Genomic DNA, 21,161 nt, shown 5'->3' on the forward strand with positions numbered 1-21,161 from the left:
CCCTGTTTGGCATGTATCTGTCCAGGCACATGCAACAACTGGAACACCCAAAGTGATATCTTACTATAAGGATACAAGGCTAACAACATGTCCTACATGGACCAACTCAAAGCCTTATCATTATACTTTGTATCCTGCAAACTGCTAAGAGGTGACCAGTGTCTGGCATACAAAGCATCCTCCGACCCATTACTGTGGATTTACTGCACATCAACAAGACAAATATAATCAGAAATACTTTGTCTAGGGATCTAAACTTCTTCTGGAAGGACAGGTATATCTCGCAGATGACACCGCTGCTCTGGAACAGATCCATCCACATAAAACAAAGTTCAACCCTGTTCATATTCAAGTGCAACTTAGCTCTATGGATGGAAACAGAAAATATACTCTAGAACTGCCCCCTGTACTACTAATGGAAAGAGGTAGCTTATAAATACTTTATGCCATGCATGGATCCCCTCAAATTATTTATGGCATAATTCCAGTTATTCTCATTAAGGGTAATATATAATCATTGACCATGGGATGGTTAAGGCCAGTCTATAAATAAATGGGATAGGTTATTTTAAGTACAAAAAGAGAAACTGGCTAGGCTTAAAATGGCCCACAAGCTAGCCTAGTACTTATCTATGAACCCATTTACCAGCAATTAGTTGGAACACCCTCAGGGGATCCTCACCAGTAGAATCTAGAGTATGAGGATCCTGCCCTACACATATCACCTTAATGTCCTAGCTCTGTACTCACATATCACCTTAATGCCCTAGCTCTGTACTCACATATCACCTTAATGCCCTAGCTCTGTACTCACATATCACCTTAATGCCCTAGCTCTGTACTCACATATCACCTTAATGTCCTAGCTCTGTACTCACATATCACCTTAATGCCCTATCTCTGTACTCACATATCACCTTAATGCCCTAGCTCTGTACTCACATATCACCTTAATGCCCTAGCTCTGTACTCAGTATCTTACATATTACTGAGATGTGATCTGTGCTTGGCATATAAGACATCCTCAGATCCAGCTATGATGGATCTCTTGCAAGTCTGCAAAACAACCAGCACCAGGTGCACTAGATCCATAAACCTGAATTTTGCTTGTAGCATAAATAGAATGTGCTGGAAAGACCAGTAGGTGTCTCAAAGGATCCCCATACTATGGAATAAGCACCTCATCCACATGAAGCAGAGGTCATCCCTGATACTATTCAAATGAAACCTTGACCATTGGTTGGGAAATCATAAATTCACCCCTGGTCTGACCCCCATATAGGCATCCAAGGGGACAAAACTGGGATGGGTTGTGCAGCTAGGCTTATAAAACCCTAGTGCTCATTAGCCTAGTATAAATCTATGAACCCATGAAATAATATTTTATTTGTATTAAGCAACCAGGAAAACACAGGCAAATAAAAATGTTTCAACATAAAGTAGCAAACACAGCTATAATTTTAATGTAACTTTTGCTGCTTTGTTTCTGTGTTTGTTAGTTTTTAAAACGTATTTATTTTTGGTTAGGTCCCTAAGTCTGTCTGCAGTGACCCTTGCCTTGTCGGATACAGAATGATAATGAGGAAGGGTCAGCCTACTTGTTGCTTTGACTGCATTCCATGTTCATCTGGTGAAATTGCAAATGAAACAGGTATGTTATTCCATTAAAAGCACTGGTCTGAAAAATGGCTTATGCTGATTTATGTGATCTATAACACAGAAACTGAAATACTTGAGGCATACAGTAAACCAACAATTTTAAACTGTGTCTAAAGGTGAGGTTTATTTCATTGCAGTAGTATGGTAATAGAGACTATGATGAGACCTCAAATCATAACCATGATGTTATGTGTTCAATGCATGAATGTCAAGAAATTTACCTTGAAAGTGGAGTGAAGGAAAAGCAAGAGGTAAATCTTGACATCCATGTTGAAAACACATCATTTTTTACTTATAATTTGAGAGACCTGCTCATAAATCTTTGTAATACACAAAGCTTCTGCTGCTCCCATGTACTACTATTAGTTGCAGAAAAATGTGTATAAGCATGAAGTATTTTACAGCTTCAAAAGCCATAAAAAACAGCAGTGCCAAGCAAGCAGCAGCCAGAAGCAAAGTGTATTTCTGGTAGACTAACAGCTTTAAAAGCTGTTAAACCCTTCAGTCTACTTTTATATGTGCATTGAGAAAGTGCTATGGCTTTCTAAGCTGTTTTAGCTTCTTGGCACTGTTCTGTGGTGGCTGTTGTGTATGCTGTAGCCTGACAATACTACATAACATCACTGAAAGGCATGCATAAAAAACGTGCTATGCACCTTGTATCCCTTATATAGGGCCATTCTAGAGAATATGGGCATTTCCCCTTATATGGGTTCCTTATTCATGTGTTACTTTCCCCTGCATGTATTTCTTATCATCCATATCATTTTTAGCCTGGATTTTCTTTTTTCACTTTTGTGCTGAATGATGTCTTAATTGGTCTACTTTGTTTCGTTGAATCTCATTTCACTGAATTTCATTTCGCCCTGATCACATCGCTGAAAACACAAATTACTGAAAACTCATTTCACTGAATCCCATTTCACTGAACTGAACTTAGTATATAGGGCACTGTGTAGAGTACTGTAAGGCAAGTAAAAGGTATATGCCCTTTTCCCCACTGTAGTACGATCCTAGAGTTAGTATATATAGTTAGGGGTGTGTGGTGGGCATAGCCCCCCACCTTGTTTGTTTTATATTGTATTTTACCAAAAACTTCAAAACAATACGTATTAAACAGTAGACATGCATAGTTGCAAGACCAATGACTCTCTCCAAAAGACAATATGTACTCAAACTAAGTGGGGGGATAAGTCCCCCACACACCCCAATATGGGCACTGTGCCCCCCACCCTCCTAGCTATATATACTAACTCCAGGATTGCACTACAATAGGGAAACAAGCTTATACCTTTTACTTGCCTTACAGTACTCTACACATTGCCATATATACTAACTATAGTTCAGTGAAATGAGATTCAGTGACATGAGTTTTCAGTAATTTGAGTTTTCAGTGAACTGGTCGGGGTGAAATGAAATTCAGTGAAATGAGATTCAATGAAACAAAGTAGACGTGACTTAATATATTAAACTTTCTCTTACATGTTCACAATGCCCCATTTATTGCATGGAGCCTCTCTACTGTTTTCTTCCTGCTTAGTGTTAGTATAAACTATATAGACATTTGTCAGTATACTAAACATTTCAAAATGCTCATCTGTAATCTGAAATTGATTTTGTAACTTGAATTACATTAGCCTTTTTTCCTTGTGTTCTGTATTGTTTTCAGTTAAGGTACACAACCCACCTAATTGTCTCTAACTGTTTATGAAAGTTTGCCACAAGTTTAAGACTTGTGTATCTCACAGAGGGTTGCTGTGAGAGTGTTAGTCCCTTAATTATGGAGTAAAGAGAGATTTTAATTAGTTGAAATGCTCATGCCAAGTTCACACACACACACACACACACACACACACACACACACACACACACACACACACACACACACTTACTTGTAGTGAAAGTAGGCTTATGACCATTTTTGCAGAGTTCATCACTGCTGGTGTGACAGACTTTTCTGTGACAGCATATTTTCTCCCATTTAATGTATAACACTCAATCCTGAATATATTATAAAAATGAACAAATGAATGTCGTGTGCACATCAAGGGCTGATCCATTTTTTGGTTCCCCATTGAAATATCGTCACTCACCGAAAAAAAAAGACTGAAAATACAGGAGAAGAATGAATTTTGAAAATTGCTCTTCTCCTTTAAATTTCTTTTTGTAGGGGAGTCAATCACCCCCTGCAACCCTTCACCCCATCCCAGACTTATATATACCAACTCTGAGACTCACATACCTTGGACGAAAGGGAATATTCCAAAAGATGGCAAGCTCCCTATTAAATGTCAGCACTCAAAAATGCTGAGTGCTAACAAGCAAAAAAAAAAGGCCTAGAACATAGGAGAAAAGCGAATTTCAAAAATCACTCTTCTTCTTTAAAGTTTTTAGCGGGGGGGGGGGGGTCACACCTGCAACCTATATATACTGAATCTGAGACTAACATACCTCAGAGAAAAGGGAATGTTCTGAGAAATGGCAGTTTGGACTTAGTATACATAAGTTCTATTTCACAGTCATTTAATCTCCACATTTTGGGACCCACTCTAGCAGGTTCTGACATTTCAAATGGTTACTGAAATGGTATCTTGGACTTAGTATGTGTAAGTCCGTTCTTTCAGCCAGTCAGTCTCTGTAGTTTGGGACACAATCTAATCGAGTACCGATATTTCAAATGGTTACCCCATTTGGCTATTTCTAATTTCCTCTTTTGTTTATGAGTATATAGATTTTTTCTTTTTTATTATTTAGACATGAATTTAAACTGCTTTCATTCAGAAGTAAATAAGTGATTGAAGTTTACCGTATGTAGGAGTGCTGGTAAACCATTTTACAGTTCTTGTTTTAAAGAACGTTTATTAAATTCATTTGTCAATTATTTGATATTACTATTTTTATGTGGCCCCTCAATCCCTCCTGTTACCTTGTTTACTCTTCCCCTTCTCTTTCACCATTTCACCGTTTTAGTGAGAGAGAGAAAGAGAGAGAGAGAGAGACGGAGAGAGAGAGAGAGAGAGAGCGATAGATGGAAAGAGAGGTTATCATTGTCTGAATTCCAAAATAATTTTTACCTGGGACAAGGTGCTACTTAGAAGATAAGAATGTTCTCATGTGCTGTCAATTCCAAAAGATGTGCTTTAAGTATGATATGTAACTGAAGAAATGAATAGTTAAGTGTCACCGATTTGCAAACTATCCAAAATTCCAAAAATGATCTAAGAAATGTAGCATGTTTGTAAAGCAGGAGCAAAAATTAGTGTAACAATTACAGCCTTCGTTATTACCCAGGCATCCTCACCAGCGGTTATAAGGCCAACTCTCCATTGTCAACGGTGGAAATTGCCTTTTTCTCCAGTATTGTGTGATCTCAGAGTTGGTATGTTTAATTCCAGGGGTTTGATCCCCATATGAGGAGTGCAGGGGGGCTTGCCCTCTTGCAAAAAAATTCTTCAAATATTTGCTGAAGGTAATTTTGGTAAGCTGCTTTCATTTTATTTGTGTTCACCAAAGCTGCCTTCAGCAAATTTACATGAATCTATTCCAAATCTCCACATTTCATATATTAGGCAAATTCCTTGCAGTTGTGTTTCATGAGGCTGGGCATTACATAAAGTTCCCACCTAAACCTGATAAACACCATGCACATTGGAGGCATGGAAGGATTATATGTTGTGGAGCATCTCCCATTGGTTTTTGAAGCCATTATCTGTACCCATCTCACTATAAGGAAAGGAGATAATAAGATGAACATAGTTCATGGATTCAAAGAAAGGAGCACGTGGGTGAGAAGGATGAGGAAGTTTGAACTACATTTGTCTGCCTGGATGTTAGCTATGGTTTTGGTATCAAAATAAAATAAGGAGTGCCATTCCATTTCATATCAGGGCAGCATTGGGTAATACCTGTAATATGCCTAATAAATATGGTAGATAAAGGTCCTGAGTTGTCTTTTGAAGACTTAGCTACCTTCAGATTCCTAATATTGTATTTGTGAACCATAAATATATATATATGCATAATATATATGTGTGTGTGTGTGTGTGTGTGTGTCTGTGTGTGTGTCTGTGTGTGTGTCTGTGTGTGTGTCTGTGTGTGTGTCTGTGTGTGTGTGTGTGTGTGTGTGTGTGATTACAAAGGTTATTTATCTAGGAATTCCACCATTGGTGTTTCACCATGCTTGTTTTTGATAGGTTCATTATTTGAGAAGGATTAAAGGAGTGAAAGATATCATAAAATATTTTAGGTTTTAAGAAAGGGTTATTCAGTTGTTTTTTAAGTATCTTCATAAAGTAGTTGAATTTATGGGCTGACTAGTGCAAATTTTGTATGAAAAGATGACAGTTTGCTTGTCAAATTTGATCAAGGAGGTGGATGGCCTTAGGTGTTATACAAGCATTGGCAACATTTGTAAGGAAAAAGATTATGTATATTACTCATTGTGGTGTGAGGGCGGCCACAATGGTGCAGCGGTTAGCGTTGCTGCCTTACAGCAAGAGGTTCTCTGGTTCGATCCTCGGCTGGTGTGCCTTCTGTGCGGAGTCTGCATGCCCTCCCTGAGGTCGCGTGGGTTTCCTCCGGGTGCTCCGGTTTCCTCCCACATCCCAAAGATATGCTGTAGGTGGATTGGACACTCTAAATTAGCGCTAGGTGTGAGTGTGTGCATGTGTGTGCCTTCTGTGGAAGGTTGGGCGCCAGGCTGGCAACTCGACACCGTAAAACTCCACTGCCAATCATGAACGGACAGGTGATCTGCTGTGGTGACCCCTAACTGGGAAAAGCCAGAAGAAGAAGACTCATTGTGTTGTGAATTTGGACAGTTTGATCAAAGGAGCTGGTATTAATGAAATCATGGAAAATGTGGGCCATGCTTATTTTTGGCTGTTTAAGACTCTCAGATGATGGATGGATGGGTGGATTATTGAAGTAACTCAAAATTAAGGCATTGGGATTAACAGACATTAACTCAAATATATCTAGGTACCTAATGTAGTCATCAGTTGACAGTGAAAGGGTTCTTTAGCTAATAATGATGTGATAGTAGAATTTATCCAATGGGCAAAGCATATATCTTCTTCCTGGCTGGAGAACAAACATTCTCTAATAGGGGGAACATGTAGAGGCAATGCTTATGATAAGCAAGTCTACTGTTCATGGCAGCACATTTATCTGCTGTGAAACTTGGACAGAAAAGAAATCAAAGTGCTGCCATTTTTAAGATTCACTAAATGTGGCTTTGCTTTTTACTCATGTAAAATAGTGAAAAAAGTAAATAAAAAAATATCAACTAGCACTTACAATAGCAGTAACAAAGACCTACCATTTTACTTAAATCTTGCTAAGTGTGATTTAAAAAAGTTATATTTAGCAAGGTGAAAAAATAAATTCTTTGTGCAAGAATGAGAGAGAGAGAGAGAGAGAGATTGTGTGTGTGTGTGTGTGTGTGTGTGTGTGTGTGTGTGTGTTTGTGCTAGTGTGTGTGCATTGACATTAAATACTTATTTAACTCGAGGGACCCAACATTATACATAACATTAATAAGACCAATTATTGAGTCATAATTTAATTTTTTGCAGTTTATCTATAGCAGAAAGTGCAACTGTGGAATCAATACAAAGAATATACTAAAAGGATTAAATTTATGAAAAAATTAAAGTATGAGAAAGATTAAAATCTTTACAGCATCATTGACAGATTGGTAAGAGGTAAACTGTGCCCAATATACAAGGTATCTGAAGAAGAAGAAGAAACGTTAAAGGAAGATCTATAGCCTTCACTAGAAGATTGATCTGTGAAAATGAGAAAAATGGAATATTGTACAGGACAAAAATTAAAAGGACTTAAAAAAGATGGTTTTATTACTCAAAATATACTGATATTGTGATGCATTCTTCCCCTAAGGATTAGGAAATCAGAAACCTTGAAAAATGTTAAAAGTCCACTTGACAATTACATTGGAGAGACAAGTGTGTATGTAATATGCAGGAAAGTGTTATATTAAAGGTCTAGCTGAGTGACGGCAGTAAGGCATTAACTATGTAACTATAACTATGTATGTATGAATGCAAAGAAACGTCAGGAAAGCCTTTAAATCAGACAGGTTATTGTTCAGTCTCACTTAGTTAAGCAGAGCCACTTCTCCATAGGCTGCATTAAAAGTTGCCAGTCTATCATGTCAAATAGATGATCATTTCCTAAAGAGGCATAGGGAGGCAAAAAACGTATTAGCCAGTATGCAGAAGCCTTCAGGAGAGAGGTGAAGACCATTCCTGGCAAAGCAGGCTGGTCCGTTAATCATCTTATGTTATGCTGATACACTATAGATCCTCCTGGAATTATACCAGTTAATAAACTGTATGTAATACTATGTATTTTGGATTTATATTATATTTAGTAGGTTTCTTGCCCTTTTATTATGGGGTGGACTATGAATGTCATGTTTTGGTGGGAGACTATTTAAGTATGTAGTATGCTGCTTTTTGTGTGTTTATGATTCACTGAAGAAGGCTGGTGAGCCGAAACTGGTCTGAAGAATAAAACTTATTTATAAATGTAAAATATTTATTGCCTTATATACCTACATGCTGGTCATTGGTGTTTGGATTAAAAGTTGGTTCGACCCCGCATTGCCGTACTGGTAGAGCGCTTTGTTCGTCTTCCTGTGGTGATTGCTTTGCTGTTGGCCTGGGTATAGGCATTGCTGTTTCCAGTTATGGAAGATTCTTTTCCCTCTTCAGTGTATGTTTTGGTTCAAGTTTGCTACTTTGGGTCAGTCGGACCTTGGATATTACCCGCATCTCAGGGATCTGTATGTGTAAAGCTAAGACTGGGTCTCCTGTTTCTCTTTTGGTTGTATATAACGAAAGGGCCTAGTCAAGCATGAGGAGAGTCATCGTTTGAAAGATTGGTTCATTTAATAACTGTAGGAACAGCCAAGGTTTGCGTATTGTTTTTTTTGTATTATATACAGCTATGGTTGCATCCAGGTCATGTATTTTTGGAATTTAAACTGATGGTAGTGACTTTTTCGTAATTGATCATTACGGTTTGGGCCCGTTATGAAGGGGACTCAGTGAAAGTTATCTGGACAAGAAATGGTGGGGGCATCCAAGGTTTGTGGATTCAATTTTCAGGTACTATTTAATTCATGTTATACATATAGAATTTCAAACTACTGGCATTAATTTTAGCAATCAAATGCTACTGTTTGGGTTCGTTATTGAACGGGATTCATCAGTGAATGACTGTGCAAGATTACAACTGAGCAGTTGGATGCTTCTATGTTCGAGTTGACTACAGTCTTATAATTTGAGAATCCAGGACTGGTGTTTCTTTATATTGGGACTATGTATTATTCAAGGATTATTTGTGCCTTGGTGTTTGTATTTTGCATTGCCCTAGCGACTTTTTTCCTTATCAGGCTAATTCATATTTGATGTGTAACAACTGATATTTCTCATTTGTAAAAGGGGAAGAAAATTTGGCCTTTGGTTTGAACATAAGGAACGAGATTGACAATTTTGTTCTGGTCTATGTTTTTGAACTATGTTATTGAACTTTCAAATAGCGTTAACTCTGCATATTTGAAACATTACTTGCTTTGTATATTTCATATAATAGGGAGAGGTGTTTTGCATCGCCCTATTGATATTTTTTCTTATTAGGTCAATTTATATTTGATGTATAACAACTGATTTTTCTCATTTGTAAAAGGGGAACAACATTTGGCCTTCAGTTTGAACATAAGGAACGAGATTGACAATTTTGTTCAGGTTTATGTTTTTGAACTATGTTATTGAACTTTCAAATAGTTTTAACTTTGCATATTTGAAACATCACTTGTCTTACATATTTCATATAATAGGGATAGATGTATGGTTGCTAGCTAGACTTTTGCATCTTTAGGTAGCTTAGGTGCATAGGACATTATTCATTTGTCAATTGATTGAACCATATGAAGATGGGATGGAGCAATTTTACTGGCTATGTCAGTAATTAAGGACTTGCTTAAATTACATATCTTCTGACATCTATGTTGGGTTCAACCAAATATGTTTTCAACCATTATATTTTCTTGAAATATTAATCATCTAGGAATAATAATTCTCTTTTTTTGTATGAATATTGCCCAGATAGGTGGAAACTTTCCATGTTGTCCATTTATTGATCTATATGTAGATGGATTTCAGTGGCTGTGCTGGTCTGGGTAAACTTTGCTGTTTTGGTTTTCATTTGTTAGTTTTTAACTAATCACTCTTGGGTTTTTTTCCTTATGGGTCCTTGCCCAGTCTATATAATTGACTTTGTCATATAAACAGCCCTTGGGGGCAGTTTGCTCTATTTTGCATAATTGGGATAAGTTCATCATCATTGATCTGGAGAGTATTTTGACAGGGTTATGTGCAGACAGAGATGATATCAGGGTTTTTGGCATCACTAGTGAACAAGGCAATAACCCCAATGAATCCGAATTGGATCTGAAAGATGGCTGCAATATGATGTTTAACTAACTGAGTAAGAGTATGAAGACACTTTGAACCAATATTTGGCATCTGAAGTTGTTCAGAGCCTATCAACATAGGGATTTAGTTCCCAGAGGCCTTCGGGTGTGGGTCCAGCCATTGGTCGGCAGGTCAGATGAGATTCTGACCAGAGATTGGAACCTAGCTCTCCAGCAAGCCTCCATGATGTTTGTTCATCTATTGAGTTCCTATTATGAAAAAATGATTGACTTGAATGTGGCCGAGGTCAAAACTCTCTGTAATGAGTGTAAAAAATATGAGGGCGATTCTCAATATGCAGTTTGTTTGAGAAAACTCTCCAAAGAACTGGCAATATTTGAAAAACAGACAAGGGACAGGAAAATAAGAAAATTCAATAGGGATGTTACTGACTATCAAAGGGATCGACCCTTTGAAGTAACGAAATCTGTTAAGTTTTCCGAGACCAGCAGACCTCCATAATAATAAGAAAAGACCTAGGTCTATGCTAAAGAAAACTGATTCACATTATACTAGTACATCAGGGGAAGAATCTTCCCTTACTGACACAGACAATGCCAGTACCCAGGAATCACCTGTTCCCAAGAAACATAACACACAACACCCTTTAGATGGGGGCTTAGGCGGCGGGGGGCGCAAACACAGGAATAGGAAACAACATTACGACAGTAGAGGGATTATTACAGACCCTCATGAAAAAGTAGATTATACATGTCAAAATGTGTTAAATATTTCTGATGTGATTTTAACTCATGAACAACTAAAACTCTTAAATAAAGGCCTGAACTTTGTCCCTGGATTTTTTGTTGATGAATATAGCATGGTTACTGATTTATACGACTGTTGTCATAGACTTAATCTTAAACTGTTTTTTTCCGATACTGATTCTCAAAAGATTGGATGAATTCAGATTCCTCAAGTCCAACTTTCAACCCCCTATGAATAAACATGTCTCCATTTTTTTACAAGCTGCTCTTCAGAATCTTCATTTTCCAACTCGGGAATCATCTATTTTAGCTCATAATCTTTCCGCCCAGGAAATGATGGCTTTGGATGAACTTAAAAACAGCCATGATATTGTTATCACATCTGCAGATAAGGGAGGGGCGGTAGTGGTAATGAACACAGATTATTATCTGAATGAGGGTAAGGGACAGTTGTCCAACCCCAAACATTGCATGTCTATGCCCCTGGACTACCCACACTAAATTTCAAAAAGGAGATTGATACCTTCTTAGGCCAGGCAGTTGAAGAAGGTATCATTACTGACACAGTCAGGAATCATCTTACGGTGGTGGACCCACAAAAACAAATTTTGTACTTTTTACCTAAGATTCATAAATCTCTCACCCAACCTCCAGGTAGACCAATTGTGTCAGGGATCGGCTCTTTGACAGAACCTTTGTAAGCATTTTTGACAAAATATCTTAAACCTTTGCTTTCTGTAGTCAGGGCCAGAATACAAGATACTACGCAGTTTCTTAAAATGATTTCTGATACACAGTTGTAACCTGGATGGTTGTTGTGTATGTTTGAGGTGAAGGCCCTTTATACAAACATTCCTTATTGGGCCAGTCTTCAAGCATTGCATTTTTGGTTGGAACACACCAGTTTTTATCCGGTTGGTTTTAATACATTACTTTTATGCATGGCAGAGCATGTACTAACCAAAAATGTTTTTTTATTTTCAGGGTGAGTGTTATTGGCAATTACAAGGGACGGCCATGGGTGCATCGTTTGCACCTATTTATGCAGATCTATTTATGTCCTTTTTGGAAGAGCAACTCATTTATGATTCTTCACACAATTTATATTTGGATGAAATAGATATATGGCACAGATATCTGGATGATTGTTAGATGGTGTGGAGGGCTGATGCTGAATATTTGGAGGAGTTTTTACAATATCTTAATGAAAATAAGTGGGGCATTGAGTTCACTGCCACCACTCATAAGGATGTCATTAATTTATTGGATGTAACTGTATATCGTAATGCGGATAATACTCTGGGTACTAAAGCATTTTGTAAATATCCCCAGTATAACAGTTTACTCCATGCCTCTAGCTTGCATCCCCAACACACCATTCGTAATATTCCTAAATCCCAGTTTCTGCACATTAAGCGAATTAGCTCTTCTGTGGAGAATTTTGAGTTGTCTAAATTGGGCCTGTGTCAGAGGTTTAGAAATAGGGGATATCGGAATATTGATATTTCATTGGCTAGTAATTGGGCCAGTGGTCAGGACAGGGATTCATTGTTGGAGTATCAACATACTGCTACTACTCAAACCAGGGACATGGTCAGATTTGTGACTACATATGGGTGTAATAGTAATATTGTTAGGAATGTTATTGATACACATTGGAACATTTTATTGGCTAATCATGAACTTCGAGCTTGTTTAGGCAATAGGTGTCAGTTTTCTTTTAAAAGGGGCAAAACTTTGGGATCCCATTTATCACATTTAAACATATTGAGAGTGGTGGTGCTGTACATAAACAACTGATGGTGTTAGGTGACCAATTGTTGGGTACCTTTCCATGTGGACATTGCAGTTCCTGCCAGTTTGTCAGTAAACTCAAACAATTTACTAGTAAAAATACTAGTAGGGTTTATGATTTAAAATTTTTTGGCAACTGTAGTACCAGTTGGATTGTTTATCTGGGTACGTGTAAATGTTTGGCATTTTATGTCAGCCAGACCTCCAGAACATTGAGGATATGCATGTCTGAACATAGAAGCGACATAAGGAATAGACGGGAAACCAATGCACTTTATCGCCATACTGTTAAACATGCTGATGCTGAATTTCATTTTATGATTATAGATAGAATTATTGGGGATCAGAGTAATCGACAGGGTTGGCATACTATACTCAATAAAAAGGAGAAATACTGGATTATAATTTGGGGGGATTGTTTCCCCCTGGACTTAATGATCATTTATAAAGTCACACCAGATATATTTATATGTAGTTTTTATTTGATTTAGGTTTATTAGGTTGTTTTGTGTGGGTGTTATTAACTGTATGTAATACTATGTATTTTGGGTTTATTTAATATTTAGTAGGTTTCTTGCCCTTTTATTATGGGGTGGACTATGTATGTCACATTTTGAGGGCAGACTATTTAAGTATGTTGTATGCTGCTTTTTGTGTGTTTATGATTCACTGAAGAAGGCTGGTGAGCCGAAACCAGTCTGAAGAATAAAACTTATTTATAAATGTAAAAGATTTATTGCCTTATATACCTGCATGCTGGTCAAAGGTATAGAGAGCCCACCAATATCTCCCTGTATCTTCTTCAAGGTAGAGCAGCTAAGATCATTCACCTGGGACAGGCAGCATTGTAAACATACTCATACTTTGGGTGAGGGGAATAAGGCTCTAGTCAAATGACGAAAACTGGTACCAGAGAGATTACTGACCATGATGCTATCCTTGCACAACTTGGCGAGGGGGCTCTGACCTATTCTGTGCAGATGACAAAGCCTATTAAGCAAAGTGCTCAACTACTTTTGTTTTCTTTGATGAGGAAACTAGGTTGTCAAGTAATGATCATAAATTTCTAAGTGGTTAGCTGAGTGAGTTCTTTCTAACAAATTAAAAAACACTGCCTGCAGACATTAGGACAGGAATCACACCACCAAGTCAGCGGCTACCATGCCTTCTTCCAAAATGCTTCTGTTCATAATAGTTGTAAGCCAACCACATGGTCATCAAATTACACATTATAAAAGTATTACCAATTGTATATCAAGTGAGGAGGTGGAGTAGAGCAGGTTTTGCTGTTGCAGTCCTTCAAGAGACTGACAATGTTATGGAATCAATAAATGTCATCAGTTCATACTTTCCCATTCCTATGCTTGAATCTTTGGAGAATGCTCCTTAAGATATATGTTGTAAAACTGCAGTGACGTCACAGAAAATATATGAGTAATAGGATTATTGTTATGGGATAAGCTTCCTCTTTTCTCCTTCATGGTACTCTTTGTAAACTGAGAAAGCACTGTTACGTTTACTGGACTTCTAGAAGATTTTAATTGTCTTAAAGTTTTGTTATCCATACCAATGGAGTTTGATATTATGAGAAGTAGTTGAATATTGTGTATTTCACACTGCTAGCAGCCTTTTGTATTTTCTTTATTTTGCATTCCATATATACTTGTGACTGATATTTCTTGACTTCCAACCTGCTACAAGGGCATTTTGTGGGGCATTTTCTATGCCTTCATCCTATGGGCAACAAAAAAGAACAAAATAAGTCATTGCTCTGCTTGCTGTTGTGAGAGGGGCATGTCTGCTTGGAGGGAATATACCTTATGAAATTGAAGAGATGTCCTCTGAAGAGAACCCACTGCACACTCATCCTCCTCATCTCCTCACAAGGTACAGGTGAGATTATGGAGGAGGCAAAAAGAAAAAAACTTTGAACCACCCTCATGGCTGCTTGGATGCTGATCCCTGATGGCCAGCTCTCACCCAATATGGAGCAAATGAACTAATTGGCAGAGATACAGTGTGTCTATCTGTAGGCAGACAATGGGGACAAAAAGTTGCAAAGAAAAGCAGATGCTCTTATTTGGAGTGGTACAAGTAAGTCTGTAATCATGATCTCTGTAATCAGGAACTAAAAAGTCCCCAGGGAAATGCACAGTGGATAATGTCATAAACATTTTTTTTAATTTATTTATTTTTTTATTTTACATTTGTTTACCGGGAAGGTCCGACTGGACACAGGTCCATTTTCAGCAGAGACCCCGGTAGAAAAGATCCAAATACAGTAGAATATAATGGATACACATTGACAAGATAAACCATACAGCAGCTCTATACAGTTGAGCATACATAGCATACTATATAATAGATACACATTGACAAGATAAAATAATACAGGAGTTCTTTACAGTTGAACATACTTAGGATAAACTAACATTTTTTAAAATAACTAAACGTTAGTAAAGACAAACATAGCTGAGAGTGAGTAAGTATTTAGTAGAAAATCTTATTTTTTTTTAGAAATATAGGGGCTTTATTTTGAAAAAAAGCAAAGAATATGCTTAAAAAGATATGAGCATCCATTTTCAGATCATGTATGTTACTCATTACCCCTGAAAAATTAAAATGTTGAAGTATAATATCCCAAAATATAATGTGACACAGAGGTCATTTACAATAAAATAAAGCCAAAAATGTTACACATCAGCATGTATAATAATGTATGTATTCCTGTTATTACAACTACATATTGTTAATTCAAAGGGATCATTACTACTGATGGGTTTGTCTAGATAATAACATATAACTACTTCACATAAATGTTAAGAAAAAACTTTCAGGATTATATTTAGTACATAAAAAAATACAACTCATAAAACCTTTAACATTCAAATCATTTTTATCACGTAAATAAGTAGATGTTTATCAATGCCAAATATTGTTACGGCATTTTTAGAAGTATACGTATTACTACTCAAGGACACTTGGGACTTGAAATGAATGTGTAATTGTTCTGTATGAATTGTAGTATATATAGCATCCACTGTTACATATAGTTAGCATGTTAAATAAATATGTGGTTTGCAGAAAAAACAGAATTCGGACATTGTTGCATTTTATCTCATTAACTAACACCTAGTACGCTACTCCCATTTTTAAGGTGCCTTCTTTATCTAAGCATGTTTTAGGTACTCTACACACTATACATAATCCCAGCGTTTAGTACTTTTTTCATCTGTTTGACACTGCTGACCATTTATGATAAAGATGTATTATGATGCTACTCACCCTGCATGGGTCTATATCACATTATCGAACTTCCAAAATATCGAACACCATAAGCTCGAACTTGGAAGTTTGAAATGTAATATCATCGAAAGCTCAGAACAGCAAATTTTTTCCCAGAGAAAAAAAATTGCTGTTCCGAGAAACACACACACAACACAAGCACACCAAAAAGCTATGTCTAATGCGGGGGGGGGCCCCACACCCCCCTACTTAAATATGTCAACCCCGAGATCGGACCACAGTGGAAGAAAATAGCGAAGCTGCGGAATGGCCCACTGAATTCTTCCCTGGGTAAGAATTCGATGTTCCGCGTTTTGATATTGTCAGCATTTGCGGTTTCAAGTTTGATGTAATGCCATTCAAGATTTTAAGCTTTCGCGGTTATGATATATGCCCCCCTGCACATATAGCTGAGGGAGGTTAACAATAATGTGTGCAAATGAGACATATGTTTGTGTATGCTGGTGCGCTACTGTGTGTGCTTCTTTATAAAATTCCAGGAAACTCCAGTTGTCAAAGTCAACAATTGGGTCCTTCATTGTCTGCATATGAATGGCTATGGTGATTGTCAATGTGTATGCATGCGTGCCTGCACATTTGTGTCCTGGAGTGGGGTGGTCAGTGCCTGTGGATGTTCCTTTTGCTACATGTACTACAGTGCAGGTGGTAGGTGCTCAGCTGTGTATTTGCTTCAGCTGCATAGCAGAGAGAATTGTAGTCATGCAAATTTCCATGTAATCAGATATTGGCCTTTTGGAATTTTGGATCTCTCTGAATTGGAATGTACCACTGCAGTGTAAATTAGCCAATTTGTGTACAATGATTTGCACCATGGTGCTATTTATTATGCAAACTGGCCCAAGCGCTTCTGGTCTGCAAGGAATGATGTGCACAAAACTCTGGAGTGCCTCATTCACACTATACTAATATCATTTACTACACTTACTAATATTATAATACTTCCTCATGAATGATAACGGCACAGTGATATCATAGTACAGTGTAATCGCCATGTGCTAGTAAACAGACAGATGGTATTGTATAATGAAAATGTGTTGAATAATCCAGGTACTTGGTTGACATCAGTTACAGCTGAAGAAAGACAAGAAAAAGGCTGTGAGAAGAAAACAGAAGTACAGTAATAAATGTGCAAAAAATGCCTAATGAAAATATCATTATGCAAAATAATAATTAAAATATTTATTTTATTTAGACACAGTTGAATGCATGAAGTGCCAAGAAGACCAGTGGCCGAATGACAGACATGACAAATGTATCCCAAAAATTTTTGAGTTCCTTACCTATGAAGAACCATTGGGGACATCACTTGCAGCCATTTCCATATTACTGAGCATCATCACTGCATTCATCTTATACATCTTTATAAACTTTCGGCATACTCCGATTGTCAAAGCCAACAATCGTGAGCTCAGCTACCTTCTTCTTTTGGCACTGATGTTCTGTTTCCTTTCTGCACTGATATTTATTGGACAGCCAGTGAAAGTGACATGTATGCTAAGGCAAACAGTCTTTGGTGTTGTATTTTCAGTTAGTGTTTCTTGTGTTCTGGCTAAGACCATTACTGTTGTAATTGCCTTCAAAGCAACAAACCCCCACAGTAATTTAAGGCAGTGGGTTGGTCACAAGGTTCCGCATTCAGTAGTGTTTGTTTGCTCACTAATACAAATCATCATATGCACTGCTTGGCTAGTGTATTCATCTCCATCCCCGCAATTTAATGTACAGTCTAACAGTAGAATCAGAATATTGGAATGTGATGAGGGTCAAAGAGCATTTTTCTACTGTATGATAGGCTATATGGGTATTTTAGCCATTGTTTCCTTTATTGTTGCTTTCTTAGCAAGGAAATTACCAGATAGCTTCAATGAGGCTAAACATATTACCTTCAGCATGCTTGTTTTTGTTTCTGTGTGGCTGTCCTTCATCCCTGCATACCTCAGCACACAAGGGAAATATATGGTTGCTGTAGAGATATTTGCAATGCTGTCCTCAAGTGCTGGCCTGCTGTGCTGCATATTTTGTTACAAATGCTACATTATTTTACTTCAGCCTCACAAAAATAGTAAGCAATATTTGACAAGCAAAGGACCACAAAGCAGGTAAACATAGCACCTCACCTCACTGAATAACTACCCTACAATCCCTCTCTTAAGGACACCAGTAAAGTATGTCTGTTGAATAATTCCTGCCAGAAAGACTTTTTACTATTGTACCTCTACTACAGGGTTAAAGAAAGTCCTGAGCTAGGACAGCCAGCAGCCTCTACCCCCCCCCCCTTTCTGTACATTCACACACTCTCTTCCCCATCCTCTATAGAAACTCCTTTTGTCTAGCAACCTTTTTCCTTGTTGTACTCTAACTCCCTCTCATAACATCCTGCAATATTAGACCTGTCCACTAGGTGGCTCCCTTATCCCAGCCATAATCTCTTTCGTATCTCTTATTCTCAGATACTTTAATTTCTCCTGTTGCCCTTTAACTGCTATTCAGTCCTCTCACTTTAGCCTCTACTTCTACTGTCTACATCCACCTTTTCTAGGCTCTGTTCTCACTATCCTTTTCTCACATCTGACTTTTCCAACTTACCTTCTGGTGTCAGTCCTGCTGATTGTTTTTTATAAATGCATCAGTATCTGTCTCTATCCGCTCTGTTCACCCTGCGGGCTCACTCCGCTCCCCTCCCTACCCCCAATTCCCAGGGGTTCCCAGGGTTCCTACTCTTATACTTACTAACCACACCTGTTCCTCTTCCCATTACTCTCTGTACACTTTACCATTGTTCATCTTCTCTCATATCTACCTTCTCTTATCACTCCCTTCAATCTTACCACACCCTTCGCAATTCCCCATCCTCGCCCTTTATACTTCCAAATTCTACCTACACACATCCAATAGTAAATTCTTCCAATGTATAAACCACCCACCCCATTATATGTCCTACTTTTATTCACACTTTTACTACTTCTTCTTCTTCTAACCTTTGCCTACTTACTCACCTCCTATGAATGCCCACTATATCTACACCCTCACTATCCTAAGGAAACCAATGCTCTATCCCTACCACTCTCTTATATCCATGCTAATATAACATCTTCACCCAATTACCTACTTGCAAAGTATCATAGACTACTACATATTAAATATAACACTCTAAATCTCAATAAAGATCTACTTCTATACAGCAAATTCCCTAACCCAAGCTACATAGGATTACTACTCTCATTAAAGGATGGTGTCATCCACCCTAACCCAGGCCCAACAACAACTCCTATCACTCTCTATAGCCACAATCACCTATTGATTCCCTTAGTAAACCATCTAACTCCCTCCAAGTAGCTCATCTTAATATACGTAGCATTAACAACAAAGTATCTCAACTTCAAACTCTAGTAGAAGTCTATTCCTTTGATATCCTCTGCTTAACAGAAACATGGTTAAAACCTGTAACCAAAAACAATGAAATCCTTCCACCTGGATATAACATACTGAGACTCAACCGAGTAGCCAAGAAGGGAGGTGGGGTAGCTATTCTATTTAAATTTGGCTTACAGTTTACCACTTACGACTGTAAACTACCTCTTGATTCCAATGCAGAAATTCTCATCTCCAAACTTCATCTTAACAATGCCAAATCCATCTATATTATCTGTATGTATTGTCCTCCTGGTAATAACATTGCTACCATGGAAAATATCCTTTGCTGGCTATCCCAACACCTGCCCCAAGAAACCATAATCCTAGGAGATATAAACATTGATTGGAACTGCTATTGTAGCAACCTCCCTACCACCCCCATTAACCTATATGGGTTATCTCAAACCATTACATTCCCCACCAGGATCAATAAAGCTAACAAGAAAGCAAGCATATTAGGCTGGATTCTCATAAACCATCACCCTCATAATTATGATTTTGGAACCCTCCCTGATGATATAGGTGACCACTCACTTACCTATATCATCAGGCAAAAAGCCTATACTCCCATTCCAACATCTGTCAGAAATATCAGATCCAAAAAGAACTTTAACTCTGATCTATTCAAAAAGGAACTAAGAGCTTGCAATTGTTCTCCCTTAAGACACCTCCCTTTAGAAGAAGCCATCAAATAATTTAACTCTAACTTCCTTGCCATTCTTAACCACCATGCTCCAACCAGATTAATTAGAATTAAAACCAAGTCTGCTCCATGGCTTTCAAAAGAAACCAAACACAAAATGCATCTTAGAAATAAATATTGGGCCAAATGGAGAATGACTAAAAATCCTGTAGACCAACAAACATTTAGACAGTTAAGAAATGACACTAAGAAAGCTATACTCTCTGATAAAAGAAATTACTACCTACAATTTCAACAAACTAACCAAAATAACCCACAAAAATTCTGGACTAGCATTAACCAATTACTCCATCCAGGTCAATCCACCACACTGAACCCTCAAAATACTGACCATAATAATCCCATGAATACAGCCAATACATTCAATACCTTCTTTACTAATGCTTTCCAAACACTAGCTAGTCAGCTGTCACCTAATAGCTTCACTTTACCTTCCTATAACTCAACCTCACCCCCTCCTTTTCATTTTCAACCTGTCCCAACAACATATATTCTAACCCTGATATAAAAACTAAATCCATGCTCTCCTTCAGCAGACCAGCTACCTGCTGAATTTCTACAGCTATCAGCCAAAGCTATAGCATATCCCATTTCCATTCTGATCAATAGAACTATTACTGAAGGTCACATCCCTAGCTTATGGAAAGTCTCTCATATTATCCCCCTCCATAAAGGTGGACACTCCACTGAACTCTCCAACTACTGCCCCATTGCCCTTCTTTCTCCTTTAGCAAAGATCATGGAGAAATGCATCCACAGGTAATTACTTGACCACTTAACCCAAAATAACTTACTTTCCAGCTGTCAACATGGTTTCAGACATTCACACAGCACTACCAGTGCCCTCCTTTCCTTTACTGATGGGATAAACAAAAAATGCAACCTTAATAATCTTTCCTCTGCACTATTTATTGACCTGTCTAAAGCACTTGGCATGGTAAATCACCAGATTCTCATCAACATACTCAAATCCCTGTCATTGGATGCACCTTCCATAAAATGGTTCCAGTCCTACCTAGATAAAAGACAACAGGCTGTAATCTGGCATAAGACTCTATCTTCCTTCCAACCCATTAC

At 37.8% G+C, this 21,161-nt stretch overlaps 1 protein-coding gene across 1 annotated transcript in view; it reads left to right on the forward strand.

Annotated features, from left to right (window-relative positions):
* Positions 1-19,623, forward strand: part of LOC122788691 (extracellular calcium-sensing receptor-like) — a 94,054-nt gene extending 74,431 nt beyond the window's left edge. The window contains exons 4-5 of the mRNA XM_044055586.1: positions 1,528-1,651; positions 17,160-19,623. Of these exons, the coding sequence (XP_043911521.1) occupies positions 1,528-1,651; positions 17,160-18,070 (1,035 nt within the window). The 3' untranslated portion in view covers positions 18,071-19,623. The remainder of the gene's footprint in view (positions 1-1,527; positions 1,652-17,159) is intronic.
* The last annotated feature ends 1,538 nt before the right edge of the window (positions 19,624-21,161 follow it).

The sequence above is a fragment of the Protopterus annectens genome, chromosome 14.part0 (genome assembly GCF_019279795.1).
Source record: "Protopterus annectens isolate FY-2018-M chromosome 14.part0, PAN1.0, whole genome shotgun sequence".
Taxonomy (NCBI): Eukaryota; Metazoa; Chordata; order Ceratodontiformes; family Protopteridae; genus Protopterus; species Protopterus annectens.